The sequence below is a fragment of the Triturus cristatus genome, chromosome 2_1 (genome assembly GCF_964204655.1).
Source record: "Triturus cristatus chromosome 2_1, aTriCri1.1, whole genome shotgun sequence".
Taxonomy (NCBI): Eukaryota; Metazoa; Chordata; class Amphibia; order Caudata; family Salamandridae; genus Triturus; species Triturus cristatus.
In genome coordinates, this window is record NC_140581.1 from 1,118,640,742 (window position 1) to 1,118,656,776 (window position 16,035).

The 16,035-nt window shown below is 50.6% G+C and overlaps 1 protein-coding gene across 5 annotated transcripts in view; it reads right to left on the reverse strand.

Annotated features, from left to right (window-relative positions):
- The window catches only part of CENPC (centromere protein C), a 1,046,742-nt gene that overhangs the window by 235,001 nt on the left and 795,706 nt on the right, over window positions 1-16,035 (reverse strand). For all 5 annotated transcript variants that reach the window (XM_085636509.1, XM_085636507.1, XM_085636508.1 and 2 more), the window contains one exon: window positions 10,733-10,837. In XM_085636509.1, coding sequence (XP_085492635.1) covers window positions 10,733-10,837 — 105 coding nt within the window. The remainder of the gene's footprint in view (window positions 1-10,732; window positions 10,838-16,035) is intronic.

Genomic DNA, 16,035 nt, shown 5'->3' on the forward strand with positions numbered 1-16,035 from the left:
TCGACACAAATGCTGTCCTCTATTGACTAATTGGCCAGCACTGACTCTGTGGGTGGTGCCTTTATCAACTTTGTACACAGTGCTGATAAAGGGCCCAATGCAGGCTGTGCCCTAGCAGTTTTTGACTTTGTCTTAGGAGTGAGGGCCAGAGTCTGTGAGGCATCACAATTGAACCATCACGTCTTGCACAGCAATCAGGAAAGGACCTCCCATTTGGGAAGTAGTGTAGAGGGTTGTTGAGCCATACTGAACAGACCCAGCATCGCTAGCCGGAAGGTAATAACTGTTACATGATCGGCCACAGGACTGAAAAACAGGAAATGACATCTTAAGCGCTAGGGTTTCACCCAGTGTCAAGGAACAATCCGGTGCCACGAAAAGATATCAAGACAACTGCGCTTTTTGTGGTAAGATTTCTTAGGAGATGTTTCTTGGGAGGGGTCTTACTCATAGGCGCATGCTTGTATGTTTCAAGCACGCCTTACCCAAAAATGAATTGGCCCTGTGATATCAGATGGCCTTCCGGTGCATGGAGATGCCAGATTTTAAGGACATGGCTTCATTTCCCAAAACAAGACACAAAATGCACAAGTTACTTACCTTCGGTAACGATATAGCTGTAAGAAACATTAGTTAGTTATAGATTCCTTACCTTAGAGAAATGGTGCGTTTGTGTGTGGACCTACCCTTCTTTGCACCCACGTAGCCGACAAAAAGTTGATCATCCACCCGGTACTGTTTTGTGCGAACCAGATAGGAGAGCGCACGCTTTGGGTCCAGACGGTGGAGCCTCTCTTCTTCCTTTGAAGGAGGTGGAAAGAAGGTGGGAAAAGTAATGGTCTGCCAGATGTGGAAGGCAGTGACTACCTTAGGAAGAAAGGATGGACAGTTCCTGAGAACCACCTTGTCCGTATGAACAGACAAGAAAGGTTTGGAAGAAAGAGCCTGGAGCTGAATCACCCTTCTAGCGGAGGTGATGGCTACCAGGAAAGCAGTCTTAAGAGTTAGGAGACGTAAAGGACAGTTATGGAGCGGCTCAAAGGGAGCGCACATCAAATAAGTTAGTACAAGAGTCAAGTCCCACTGAGGCATAAAGAATGGAATTGGAGGGAAAAAAAGCGTTAAGCCTTTCAATAAACGGGTAACTACCGGGGACTTGAAAAGAGAAGGCTGATCTGGCAGCCGAAGGAAAGCAGAGATGGCAGAAAGGTAGCCCTTGATAATGCCCAGAGCAGAGCTCTGCTGGGCCAAAGAAAGAAGGAACAAAAGTACTTCAGAAGGAGGGGCAGAAAGGGGATCCACAGCCTTTGCTGTGCACCACAAATTTGTTTCACCTGCAGCTGTATACCGTCTTTGTGGAGGGACTGGCTGCCAAGATTACGTCACAAACTTCAGGAGGCAGGTCGAAAGACGTCAACTGCCGCTGCTCAATCTCCACGCAAGGAGGTGTAGACTGGAGAGGTTCGGGTGGAGGACCGTCCCCTTCTGCTGTGATAGAAGATCCTCCAGAAAAGGCAGTGGGATTGGAGGATCGATGGCCATGTTGAGCAGCTCGGGATACCAGACTCTTTGTGCCCAATCCGGAGTCACAAGAATGACTTGGGTCTGGTTGCGCCTGATCTTCTTCAGCACTCTGGGCAGAAGTGGTATAAGCGGAAAGGCGTACAAAAGCGTCACAGAGCGAGTGCCGTCTTGGAAATGTCAACGCGCAGAATTGCTGATATTGCACATTCTATTCGGTGGCTAATAGATCTAACCAAGGCTCGCCTCACTGCTGAAAGAGACTTTGCACCGCCTACGAGTGAAGACGCCATTTATGATCCACCATGCACCGACGGCCGAGTTTGTCCGCCCTGGTGTTCAGAGAACCTGCCAGGTGTTGAACCACCAGGGACATGCCCTGATGTTCCAGCCATGTCCAAAGGCGAATAACCTCTTGACATAGGGTCCACGACCACATCCAGTGCTGCTTGTTGCAGTACCACATGGGGGTGGTGTTGTCTGTGAATACCTGCACTACTATCCCTTTGACAGAAGGAAGGAATGCCTTCAGTGCAAGACGGATCGCCCGAAGCTCCAGAAAGTTGATGTGAAGCCCTGACTCCGCCGGAGACCAGAGGCCTCTGATCTCCACCTCTCCAATGTGACCGTCCCATCCCAGGAATGAAGCATCCATCACCACTGTGAACTCCGGCTGGGGAAGGGAGAGGGATCTGCCGCTGACCCAATCTTGGTTAGTTAGCCACCACTACAACTGACTCACAGTCCCCCTGCCAGATCTAGAAGACATCGGAAAGTTTGCCCTGATGCTACGCCCACTGGAACCTCAGGTCCCACTGCAGAGCCTGCATATGCCACCTGGCATGATCTACCAGCAGGATGAAGGAGGCCATGAGGCCCAGCAGTCGCACAGTCACTCTCACCAAACTCTGGGATACAGGCTGAAACATCAGCATCATAGCCCGAATATACCGGACTCGCTGCTTGGGAGGATAAGACCGAAACTGCTATGTATCCAGAACTGTCCTGATGAAAAGGAGCTTCTGAGAGGGAATCCGGTGCGATTTCTGCAGGTTAATAGTGAACCCCAGATAATGCAGGAGGTCCGCCGCAGCCTGGAGGTGGCAGACGACAGCCTGGGGCGAGCCCGCCTTCATCAGCCAGTCGTTGAGATAGGGGATGTCTAGAACCCCTGATCTGCGCAGATGAGCTGCGACCTCCGTCATCACTTTTGTGAACACCCGAGGGACGCTGGCAAAGGCAAAGGGGAACACGGTAAACTGAAAATGCTCGTGGCCTACCTTAAACCATTGGTAACACAGGTGGGCAGGCAAGAAGTGGATGTGAAAATAAGCTTCCTGCAAGTCCAACGATACCATCCAGTCCCCAGGGTCAAGGGCAGACAGGACCTGAGCCAAGGTCAACATTTTGAACTTCTTCCGGAGAAAGCGGTTGATGTCCCTGAGATCTAAGATGGGACGCAGGCCTTTGTCCTTCTTGGGACCAGGAAGTAGTGGGAGTACCAACAACAACTTACTTCTGGCACTGGGACAAGTTCGATAGCTCCCTTGACCAATAGAGACAAACATGGAGGGAGGGGCAGTCTAGAAGGGGAGGGAGCAGCCCCATTGGACTATCTGCAAAACCCACCTGTCCGATGTGATGTTGTGCCAGTGGGGGCGGTGATGGCAGATCCTGCCGCCCACTGGCTACTGAAGGCCCTGAAAAGTCGGACTAGGAAGGTTTGGAGGCTGCTGCAGGGCGGCCTCCAGACCCGCGACACTGGTTCCCACGTCCCCGGCCAGACTGGGTAGCCTGCGCGGTCCTGTGGCTCTGGATGGAAGGTGGTGGGACACCCCTTCATAGCCATGAAAGGGGGGAGAGGCATACTGCCTGGGGCGAGAAGTTGCTGCGAGGCGCAAGGATCTGGCCATGGCCCTAGAGTCCTTCCAGCGCTCAAGCCCTGTAACACCTGGGGTCACATGGCCCTAAGGGGGTAACATGACTCGAGCGGTTGGGGACCCATAGGCTTATGTGTAAAGCGACCATACAACACACACATCCCCTGAAGCAGGAAACGCACACGATAAGGGATGCCACACAGTAAGATCAATGCAAATTAATCAGTTTTATCTAATCAAATGATATGCAAGCACAGTTCCTTAGATGGCAATGGGCATCACTTGAACACATTAGCATTAGAGTCACCAGCATTTCATTATGGTCACATAGGCAGTACCTGAATACCTTTGCGTCAGATTCACCAGTAATTCATTATTATGCAGTAGGCCACACCTGTATACCTTAGCGTCAGATTCCAGGGCGCTTCATCATAGCTCCAGTGGCAATACCTGGCGAACCTGGGGGAGCGGTAACTACAGCGGTTAATCAGAGCGCTGCGCCCCTCCCACCACTAGCGTTTCTGGTGTCGCAACATTGTTGTGGGGTTCCAGCCAGCTCCTGGCAGCTAGGGTGCTACTAGTAAAGACCACTCCGCAGTAGCAGGGGCCTCTGGCAGCCATCTTGGGAGAAGGGAACACCTGCCCCTAAACACTGGTTATTTGATCTAACATGCATTAAAAAACGAAAAAATTCAGGGAAAAAGGGCCAAGTCCAACACAACCCCCTTCCAGCCAAAAGCCAGGGTAGACCGATCAATGCCTTGATGGGCTTCCCTGCTTGGGGCGAGAAAAGGTGGACGCAGGCCCGCAACTGCAGGAGCACCCGCAGGTTATCCTCCACTCTGGAAACCGATGGTTCCCTCTCAAACCTCCCTGGACCAACGAAGCCACCCCACTGGGGCTCCCTAGCTGGTTGTGGCCAGGACCGGCCCCTAGGCCATCCAGATGTCTCTGACCCTTGTGGTCTCGCAGAGTGGGGGGCAGTAGCCCCAGGCCTGTAGTGCCTGTTGACCACTCCCCTCCTCCTCCTTGCAGTCCCGAACTGCCACTGGTCCTTCCACCTGGGGTCCGCACCCCCAGGCTGACCAGCCATCAGGGGCGAGGCTCTCCTCCCCCTACCTCTCCTTCTGGGGTCCTCACCCTACTCCCATGCGAGGCACCCTCAGACCACCACTCTCTCCCCAGTCCATGGCCTTGACCCCTCAACTGGTTCCCCAGCCTAGGGTCTAAACCCTTAGTCTGCACCCGTGCCAGGGGCGAGTCTTCCCTCCCCCTGCACCCCCTCCCAGAGTTCCGCACCCTCCCAACAGGAGAAGTACCCCTGGAAGACACTTCCGGGGGGACACTGTTTACAGATGCCCCACCCGCCAGGTCAGGCAACCCCTGAACCTGGCATCCCAGCCCAGGATCTAAACCCTGCAGCTGGGCTGACCCCAGAACCTCAGGAGCTCTGATTACCGTCACCCCGCGTCCTCCCGACACTAGGGGCTCCCCCTTACCGGGCGGCACATCCGGACAGCCAAGGCTCCGAACCTGGGGCTCCCTTATGGAACTCTCCAGGCCCTGAGACTGCGGTTGGGGCACCTCGGGACACCTCCCCGTCTCACTCCTTCCTATGGATAGGACGTGAGGCCCTACAACCCTCTCTCTTCCCGGGGACCTAGCTGGGCTATTCGCCACCTCTCCCACCTCGCTGGGTTGGAAGATCCCTGCACCACCCCCTTCAGGGTCACTCCCCAATGCCTCCTCAGACACCCTGGCGATATCATCCTTGGGTAAATAGAACTTTGTCTCCTGGGGATCTTTTGGTACGCTGCCACCATTGTCCTTATTGGACGCCTTTAACTGGATAGCGCACAGCTCCAACTCCTTCAGCTGAAGCTCGTGCGCCATCTTCTTTTCTTCCATTGCCCATCTCTTGTTTTCCTTTTCTCTCTCTCTCTCTCATGTTCCAACTTCGCCAGCTCCCACTTTAACTGCCTCTCCTCCCTCCTGTCCTCATACTCCTCTGGAGACGCGCTCTTCCTAGACCCTGTCCTACTGCTGGCACCAGAACGTCTCCCTGGGGGCACATTTTCGGACATATCCACATTGAGTATGTCTAGTACTTCCTGGCGCTCTCCTCCTGAGGTGCATCTGGCGCCTCCTGTCCCTCATCCTCTCTCCCTTCTGGGTGGGCCTCTACCCATTGGCCTTAAGGCGGTACGGAGTTCCGGTCCTTTGGCCCTCCGCACCCCAGGCACCCCCATCCCCTGCCCGAATTCCCTCAGTTGCCTTACAGTGTACCCCTCGAGGTCGGCTAGCCGGAACTCCATCGTGACAGGTGGGGACCTAGATACTAAGGAAGAAAAATTCTAGGATATGGGTGACAGTTGCAAGCTAACCAGGATTTTACACCCTCAGTCTGGACAGTGGAATGCAATCAGTGCAGTAATAACAGTTGCAGAGCTTCACTACCACAGGCGTTTAACTGTGGCGTCCTCCGCTTCACGGGAGGGTGCTGTATGGTCACAGGTCCTAATCCCACTGCTCGCCAACAATGCAAGACCTGGGGTCACCGGGCCCTAAGGGGGTAACTTGACTCGAGCAGTTGGGCACCCAAAGGCTTATGTGTAAAGCGACCATACAACACACACATCCCCTGAAGCAGGAAACGCACACAATAAGGGACGCCACACAGTAAGATCAATGCAAATTAATCAGTTTTATCTAATCAAATGATATGCAAGCACAGTTCCTTAGATGGCAATGGGCATCACTTGAACACATTAGCATTAGAGTCACCAGCATTTCATTATGGTCACATAGGCAGTACCTGAATACCTTTGCGGCAGATTCACCAGTAATTCATTATTATGCAGTATGCCACACCTGTATACCTTAGCGTCAGATTCCAGGGCGCTTTATCATAGCTCCAGTGGCAATACCTGGCGAACTTGGGGGAGCGGTAACTACAGCGGTTAATCAGAGCGCTGCGCCCCTCCCACCACTAGCGTTTCACTCTGCCGTGGGTACCACGCGCGGTGACTAACAATTATCAGCGCTTTGAAATAGGGCTGGGAAACTTAGCGCCACTTCAGAAAACTAATAGCGCGTCAAGGCAGGACTCGCAAGCATATCGTTACCCCGGGCATTACTAGCGCTTCGGAGCAGAACTTAAGAATACAGCGCTTCTCGTAATCATGAGACATTAAGCACTTTTGAGCAGAACTTAAGAACACAGCGCTTCTCGTAATCATGAGACATTAAGCACTTTTGAGCATAACTTAAGAACACAGCGCTTCTCGTAATCATGAGACATTAAGCACTTTTGAGCAGAACTTAAGAACACAGCGCTTCTCGTAATCATGAGACATTAAGCACTTCTGAGCAGAACTTAAGAACACAGTGCTTCTCGCACTCAACAGGCCTTAAGCAAGCGGTCCCCTTTTAAGCGACAGTTTCAAGGCAAGGGGGCAATCCCACGGAGGGGAATCAGAGTCTCGGCCGGCATCGGAGCGGTCGCCAGACGATGCGGTGATGCTCCCGATCAGCAGGGGGCGCACCGGGTCCTCCGCAAGCCTCCCGGGGAGCAGGGGGGTGAGTCCCAGGCCTACACACGGCAACGCTACCTCCCAGCCCCCAGGGGTTACCTTGATCTCGGCGTCCTGGTCTCGGGAGACACTCGGGGGTTCCTTACGGCTTCAGGCCCCGCAGTCAGCGTGCTCAGCGGCGGGGGCGGCGACGCGCAGTCCGCCCTCGTCACATGGGGCTGTAGACGGCTTCACGGCCTTCCACGACTCACTCAGACGCTGCGACGGCAGCGGCCGGGCCCCGGGCTTCTCCGCGGGCCCGACTCGATGAGGAGCAACTTCTGGTCCCTGGGCCGTGGCGGTGAGCGCGCTTCTGGTCCCTGCGCCAGGGGGGGGGGGAGGGGGGACAAATTAACCGGGTTGACAGCGAGCTCAGCGTGGGACTGACTCGGGGGATCCCAGGCCAGGTCGGAGAGCGCAGGGGTCACAGCGCTAGTACCTAGTTGGTCCCCAGCAGTCCAGCAGTCAGTTGCAGTTTAGGTTTCAATAAGGAGCTTCAGCATTAGATCTAAGCATTCAGTTTCAGCATGAAGTTCCAGCGTTTAGTTTCAGCATTCAGTTTCAGCATGAAGGTTCAGCATAAAGTTTCAGCATTCAGTCTTAACAGTCTTACTGGCGCAGATGTCTCTGGCGCCCTTAGAGGTTCTGTTCCTTGGGGGGTAGGGATTGAGTTGGTGACTAGTTCCCTCCTAGTCAAGCTTGGCAGAGGGTCCCTGGGTTCTCCTACCGCTGGGCTAGATCAGTGGGCTGTACAGGATCCCTCACTCACTTAAAAGGCAGTACCTAAGTCCTGTTACTTTCTGAGGCACAAGTCCCTGGCTAGACCCTACCGCCTAAAAGTCCTGCGTGGATTCCCCAGCTCTGCTTTACCCCAACTGGCCAACTGACCAGAAAAAGTTCCCTCCCTCACTTAAGTAGCCCTAGGTCATGTGACCACTATCCAAGGCGGCAAAAGTAAAAACCACACCTCCCTTCTAGCAGGTTCCAGCACCTTCCAGGAGCTTCCCCATTCTACCTATGGGACAAAAAAGGCGGGCTGGTGTCGCAACATTGTTGTGGGGTTCCAGCCAGCTCCTGGCAGCTAGGGTGCTACTAGTAAAGACCACTCCGCAGTAGCAGGGGCCTGTGGCAGCCATCTTGGGAGACGGGAACACTTGCCCCTAAACACTGGTTATTTGATCTAACATGCATTAAAAAACGAAAAAATTCAGGGAAAAAGGGCCAAGTCCAACAAGCGCGTTATCCACATTGTCACCAAACAGGCAACAGCCATCAAAGGGCATGTCCAAAAGTGTGGATTGGACATCCCTAGAGAAGCCAGATGTTCTCAGTCAAGCGTAGCGCCTCATGCCTACTCACGTGGAAACTGCCCTACCCAGCGAGTCAGCTGTATCCAGCCCACACCGGATGGTGAACTTATCTACCTCTCGACCCTCAGCAACAGTGTAGGTGAGCACGGCCCGGGGCTCCTCCGGGCACTGTGGCAGAACTTGTGCGACCGTATCCTACACCGTGTGAGTATAACAGCCCAAGAGACATACGGTGTTCATCGACCGAAGTCCCAAGCTGGCGGAGGAAAACATCTTCTTCCCAAGATGGTCCAGCTTCTTGGATTCCCTATCTGGGGGAGCAGTAGAGAATGTGCCTTTTGAGGATGAGGCTTGGACCACCAAGCTCTCAGGGTAGGGTGTTGAGAGAGGAAAAGTGGGTCACCCTGGGAAGGGCGATGGTGTTAGGCAATCATCCTGTCCAAAGTAGCCCCTGTGCTGGGCATGGATCAAGTGCCCAGAACGATGTCTGTGAGAGCCTCATTTACGGGCAGCAGGGGCTCCAAAGAGGCTGCTGCCGACTGAAGCACCTCAGCCAGGAGGGTAGTCCTGACAGTCACAGTAGGAAGCTCGAGGCCCAAGGCCTCAGCCGCCCTACGCAACACCACAGCATAGGAAGCTCCCTCCTCCATAGCCACGGTAGGGGGAGAAAGCATACCAAGGTCTGGGGAGGTATCCAGACCACTGGCATCACCCAACTCCTCTCGCCAGTCCGGCTCCGCAAGTTGTTCTGTAAGAGGGTCTGTTGACTCCTCCCAGTCCTCCTCACCCTCCTCTGGCTGCCACTCAGGACGGTAGGGATTGCCAGGGATGAATAACGGTACAAAAGCAACCTCCGACATCGGTCCGGCACTGTGTCTAAATCGGGGGTGAGGCTGGGGTCAACGCCAGTTGGGGGTGCAACCGAAAGGGGTGTCGTCACTAGAATCGGCGCCAGGGAAGGTACAGTGAGGTCAACCGGGGCCGATCTGGATCCAGGCCTGGATCATTGGGGATTGTGCGACGCTGAGGTCGCAGCCATCGGCATCTAAGCCCAGGGCCTGCAGCCGAGTCCGTGGGTCCCGAAGGCCCGCCTGCGAAGTCAGACTGCCCAAAGAGGCTGTGCAGCGCTTTGTAAAATGCACGAAGCTGAGCAGGAGATGCTCAGGGAAAAGGAGGGAAGCGCGGAACCGTCCCAGCGGACTCCGAGGAAGGAGCCGGAGACCAACGACACTCCAGGTCCTGCGTCGTGTTTGCCGACGGACGGGGAGAAGGCGAAGAGCGACAATGCTTCTTCGCCTTCTTCTTGTGCATAACTGAGGAGTGCGAAGACTTCGAGGACAAATGGTGGTGACTCCGCTATCTGTCGCACGAACCCCCCCTCCTTCCTCCCCTCGACCGGGACCTTGAACGGCGCGGAGCGGACTGCCGGGCCTCCAAAAGGTTTCAGGACCATTCCCGCAATGACATCGGGTTCAGGGCCCGGCAGTCGGAGCACGACTTCGGGTCATGGTCGCGCTCCAGGCACCTGAGACACACGAGGTACGGATCGGTGACCGACATAAACATGTGACAGCAGTCACAGGGCTTGAAACCGGGACTCCGGCTGGACATCCCTCGTGCACCAGGAGTCGAAGACTCAAAAAGATGTTGAAAAAAGTCGAAAAAGGGTTAGTCAAAAAGTGACTAAGGGGCAAGCTCTCTCCGGATCTGCGCTGGCTGGCACGGAAAAATAACTGAAGTCAGTGCGCAGGGGCAGCGTTGAAGTAGACACTGCCAGGTCATCCCGGCGGCCACGATGCCGACGAGGGAGTCGACCGATGCCACCTACCAATGCACAGGGGTATTGCTACAGAACAATTAACCTGATCCAGTATGACGCCTGGGGGTAATTCTACAGGTAAGTAATCTATAACTACAGTCTCTTTCAGATAATATCTCATGATTTTCTAGTACAATAGCTATTTTTCAGCAAAATAGGTTTTCCATAGCTAAAAATAAGTCTCCAATAGCTTTTTGCCTTACTGTGAAATATTTGTGCTTAGCTTTTCCTCTTACCAAAGAATATTTATAATTTAATACATGCCTTTTATTCACACCTAATGTACTTAAAAAAACGCAGGCAAACTTTAAAAGTATTATAGGCATAGTGCTCTTTACTACTTATGTTTTACTATATGGCACATTCATTGTAGTGAATGTGTGAGTTAGCTAGATAGTCTTTGATACATAGTAGTTAAAGGTTTACATCAGTTGTGTAGTTATACCACTGATCATGTTATTAAGGTAATATATGTGCAAATGGATAAGCACCTTCAAAGAAAAAAAAACAATACTGTACATATGTAATTTTTGTAAAACCGTCTGGGTTGTTTGCAGCTGTACACATTTGAAGAAATATCTTCTAACTACATGTCAATGTCTATTTTACATAAACATGTACATTCAATACCTGATGGTCGCAATTTGTACACAACACGTTCTCCTCTCCAAAAATCCAATGGTTGAACTCGAGTCCTTTTTGATCGTCGAACATTAGGTGTTTGAGAAGGTAGAACTAGAATAATGAATCAATAGAAAAGTATATTAAAAAATATTAATTTTAAACAAACAATGATTTTGCCGATTTTTTGGGCATAGTAAGTCATGTTTCTCTTTTAACTGGACAAGGAAAACCCTTTATTCCTTAAGTTCAAAACTTGCCTAGAGCAAGGAAGCAGGGGCCAATTGCTAAGTGACTGTTTTCTTTTAGAAGGGAGAGGATGTTTGCGTTATACTTTCTTCAATGTTATGTTAAACCTTCGGCAGCCTGATCATTTTTATAATTGAAATGTGTATGTTCTCTTTTTTATCTGAATGTTTTTTTAGCTATATTACTGTGTCTCACTTGACCTTCTATGAACCTCATGGGAGCGCGAAAATGCGCGACATGCTACATGACCGACTGGACCAACACTTCCTCAAACGACGTGTGGATATGCCGTACCTGAGTACCCATATTATAGCGGTCTCATGAGACTTTATCACTCTCTACTAGGCGTTTCAATGCATTTACTGTGCATACTCTTTAATCGTCACACAGCAGAGGTCTGCACAGCTCTGACAGAGATTTTTTTGGTTCCCTGCTGAAATGCCCAGACGTTTGCTTCCAAAACTTTGCTAGGACCTTAGAATTGATTAATTATGGAAACCAACCTTCATGGAGCTAAATATTCCCAAGAAAATGCATTTTGTTAGGATAAGAGGTCAATCTTCTTCGCGCACAACTCCTGAAGATAATTTTAACGACTGGAAAATTGCCATATAGCTTTTTGAAGAGCACATATAATGTGACTTCAGTATGGCTTGCTCTGCTTTATAAATACACAGATGTGACATTTGTTTAATATTGTTAAATGCCTGATGAAAAAAGGATTTTGATCTGTGTTTTCCACTTTACGTGTTGCATGTTTTGTCTTTGCACCGCGAAAACTTACCTGATAACTGTTACATGTTGAAAATCCAATTGTTTACACATATTCAAAGTAGTTTACCAAGCTAACTATAACTTGTGCCCGGTCACGCACTGCTTATGACCATACAAATTACAACACTCATGACATGTTAAATGACCTCACTGATGACATCAAATGTTATTTGGAATGTCATTCGTGATGTAATATGCGAGATCCTAAGCAGTGCCGGGAGGGAGCACAAAATACAAAATGTAGCTAGCTCAGTAAACTTCCAATGGTGAATTTCTATGAAATTGTTACCCTGAGTCCTTGCGGCACCGGTGCACATCCAGGGAAGGCTCCCTGCATTAATTAACAGCAATTCTCCAGTTCAGCCAAATGTAAAGAATCAGCGCACTCACAGCGGTGTAGTGATGAAATAGGGTTTAATCCAGTAAATGCTTTACCAAGAACAGCATAAGCATGGAATAATACCAAAAGTATTTCGGAGTTACAAATTCACAAAATGTTCAAAACTTCAACTTCAATAACTTTATTTGAATATCAAATATATCCATAAAAGTGCAAGAATACACACAATAAATACATATTAGAATACATATATAATAAAAACAGTTCCCAAAAACCATTGACTGAATTTCAGTCTCCCATCAAATAACAGACAAGCAATACTACTGGCATTGTAGAAAGTCTAATCAGTAACCATAGAACCACAAGCACGTACTGCTGCTCTCAGAAATGTATAGATGAATTACCACTTCATCATCCATAAATTGAAAGAGTACATTTAGAACTTCTCTAAGATTTTAATAGGACGTGTTTTAATAAGGGGAAACAGAAAATGTCTTGAATACATACCATAATATCCACATAAAAATGTGAAATGCAACATCATTTGACCAGACTTCCTATCACAGGGGCAGGGCAAGGAGTCAAGACTGGTGTTAAAAACCAAAGGGAAACATAACATATATCTGATAGAGACTTCTAGCTGCAGATTCCTTACCTTTGAATTTCCCAGGCGTCAGGCTGGATCCGGAAACTTTTACTGAGCAAAACCCTTTGTGCACGGCGTCAGATGGCTCCATTCAGCTCCTCATGACGTCGTCGGCATTGTTGGCAACGATTATGTAGTCTGGGTGCATACATAGGTGTAGGAGAGTAGGATCTGCACTTATGTTGCCGCCACTTTTTTTCTGATGTATACACTGGTTTCTGGCTATAGTCTGGCTGGGTCCCTGCTAATCAGGGCCCCAGTCTCTCTGTTCTCTCTAAACGACTAGCTGTGCATATTTGATGCACTAGTGATTGGATACTGTGGTACCTTATGAGCCCCTAGAATATGGTACCTTAGGTACCTAGGGCATAGGCACTTCACAGGCTTACCAGGGGCTGCAGCATGTATTATGCCACCCCTGGAAAGCATTCTCAATCTGTCACCACAGGCCTGCTACTGCAGCCTGTGTGAGGTAGTGTTAGCACTCCTCACTGAGATATAGGTTTCTATATCTCACCATACACACACATATAAACCTCTCAGCCACCCTATGGCAGGCCCTATCAATCCTGAGGGCAGGCTGTTTGGTTTACAATATGAGGGGGTGCCTCTGCCTGAGCAGGGTCCCTCTGCAGCTACCAGAGTCTATTCTCTATGGCTGTTTGTGGATGCGGTTAAACCATATACTCTTAAGTGCATTAAAATGCTAACTTTGGAATGACTGCATCAAAACATGTCGTGTTTGGTGTCAAACAACTTGGAATCATACCCCCACATCAGTCCTTGATGTGGGAGCATGATCCCACCCTTCTAGAGGGAACGACATGTAAAACGACAGAAATCTGAAAGAGCCCTGTCATCACAAAATGGATGCCACCAGCACAGACACTGGGCTGCCCTACTGCTGCTGACTGAAACTCAGAGTGGAGGAAGCCCAACAAAAGGCATCCTGTCACAGGGAGGTGTCACCAGACAGGATTTAGTGTATTGGGGTTGGGTGGGTGCACTCCTAGAGTGCTTTGAAGTCCTGCACTGGGGGAGCAGTAGGCTCCTCTGTGCATATGCCAGCTCAAACCGGTTCAGGGGCTACCTGTCCCTGCTTTGGCACGAAACTGGACAAAGGGAAGTGGGTGTAACCACCCCCTCCCCTGGCCCTCCTAGAGGAGTGGTCATAGAGCTTGTCCCTCCCCTATCTTCACTATAAGATAGCAAACTTTGCCATTGCAAAACAGATAACCCTGGACGATGCTCTACAAAGAAATATCCTGGCCCTTCGACGTTCCACTACCTTTGGTAGACAGAAGAATCTCCCTTGGAGTCAAGGAGTGACTCCTCTGCTTTGGCAGGCACCAAAAACCTTAATCAACGGTTGCAAACTTTCCCGCTCCCGCCGGAGTTCGAAGTCCCTGCAGCCCGGAAGTGGATTTCCTGACTTCTTGACGGCCATTGTGAATCCCTAGCAGAGCTGTGGCGAGTGGACCCCACGAGTGACGAGGAACAGCAATACCGTGCACTATTTTCGAGTGCAAACCGTTCACAACATTCTACGAACTTGTGCATTGGACCATTTGTGGCCCAAGCCTCCAGCAGGTTTTGCAGCGAAAATCAGAGGCCTACCCCGTCCCGAATGACCGTGGGCTCCTGTGAAGCATTTCCTGAAGAGGCGTCTTCGCGATCCCTTGCCCGTTGGCTGGTGGGTCCCACGAAGAATTTCTTATCAACTCAAAGGGCTCCCCTGGTTGCTCCAGGCCTGCCCTCACTTACCCTTGCTGGGTGAGTCCCTCAGACCTTGCTGGTCTGCACCATCGACTTTCTTCACTCCACACGAGACTTGCAGTTGCCAAGGCTTGTTGGCTCCAATCCGGTTGCCGACACCGCCAGCAGCCGCAGACATCGTGGGACACTCCGAATCCAGCTGCTGGTTATCGTCGATCCCTCCTGGACCTCGGGAGCGAAGAGTCAAAACTCCATAGACGACCTGAAATCACCCGACATCAGTGGTCAGCCATCTTCCTGGCCACCGGTCACTGGCAAGTGACTTTAAACACGTTCCCTTCAATTTTCAGGTTGCGTCCATCTTGAATCCACCCTTGGATTCCACCGCACTCTTCTTCAGGCGACGCAAGCAGCAAGTCTTCTTTGGTCTCCATAGAAAACAGCGATGCGACCCGACACCAAAAGACACCTATGCACCCGGCTTCCCTGTGTGAGGTAACTTGTGCACTCGGGTGCCCTAGTGTGTGTTGGCCCTCGAAGTACTTACCTTGTAAGTGGCTTGCTTGTAGACTTCCTCGAATTACCCTAAAACTTTAAAAATCAAACCGCGACTTGCACCATTATAATCAATAGGGAACCCGCGGCTGTGTTCACACACTGCACACGTATCCCGTGGGCCTGTTACTTACCTGCTAACACTGCAGTAGTGAAGCCCCAGCGATTCCCCAGGCCCTAGGCCTTGTCATTTTGCAAGTCGACATTCTTATACCATTTTTTTAGTATATGGTCTGGTACGCCCCTAGGGCTCCAGCCGTATTTGTGCTTAACTTATTGAATTTTGAATGTGTATCTGGCTTCTAATCTCATAAAGAGATTAGTAGAGTGTGTCTAGAAATAAATACATATATATTATATATATATACCTGTGTGGTGTCCTTTCATTTGGTAATTCAAGAGATCATAAGGTAAAACAAGCTGCTTTCATTCCTCTGAGACTTAGCCTGAAGGCTGCTCTCCACAGCTACCACTAGGATAGCTTTCTTTAAAAGGTTGTCTTAAACCTATCTACCATAAGAGTCGAATTGGACTGGTGCAAGGTGGCCACTATAACTAGTGACCAGCATATGCCAGGCCAAATTCTCACAATAGGCGAAACCCACGCGAGGGGACGTCAGTTCATTCCGTGCCAGTTAAGCGATGATCCTGGAAGAGCGACTCCTTTGCTGCTCTTTGGCAGGCTTTTTCTCGACTTTTGTCGAAGTTTTAGGGATTTTTCGACTTTGTGTGTGAGGGATGTCTTCGAGCAAGACCTGTTTCAAGCCGTGCAGGACTTGTTCCAGCATGATGTCAGTAACCGATCCCCACTGCGTATGTCTGTGGTGTCTCGAGCGTGACCATGATACGAAGTCGAGTTCGGACTGTCAGGTGATGGCTCCGAAGACCTTGAGGGAGCAGGCGATGAAGTTACTCACGGCCCGGCAGTCGACACTGTCAAGCGAGATTCCGAGGAGGTCATGGTCCCGATCGAAGAAGAGGAGGTCGCAGGACCGCTCACAGAGCCCTCATTCCTCTTCTTCCCATTCGAGG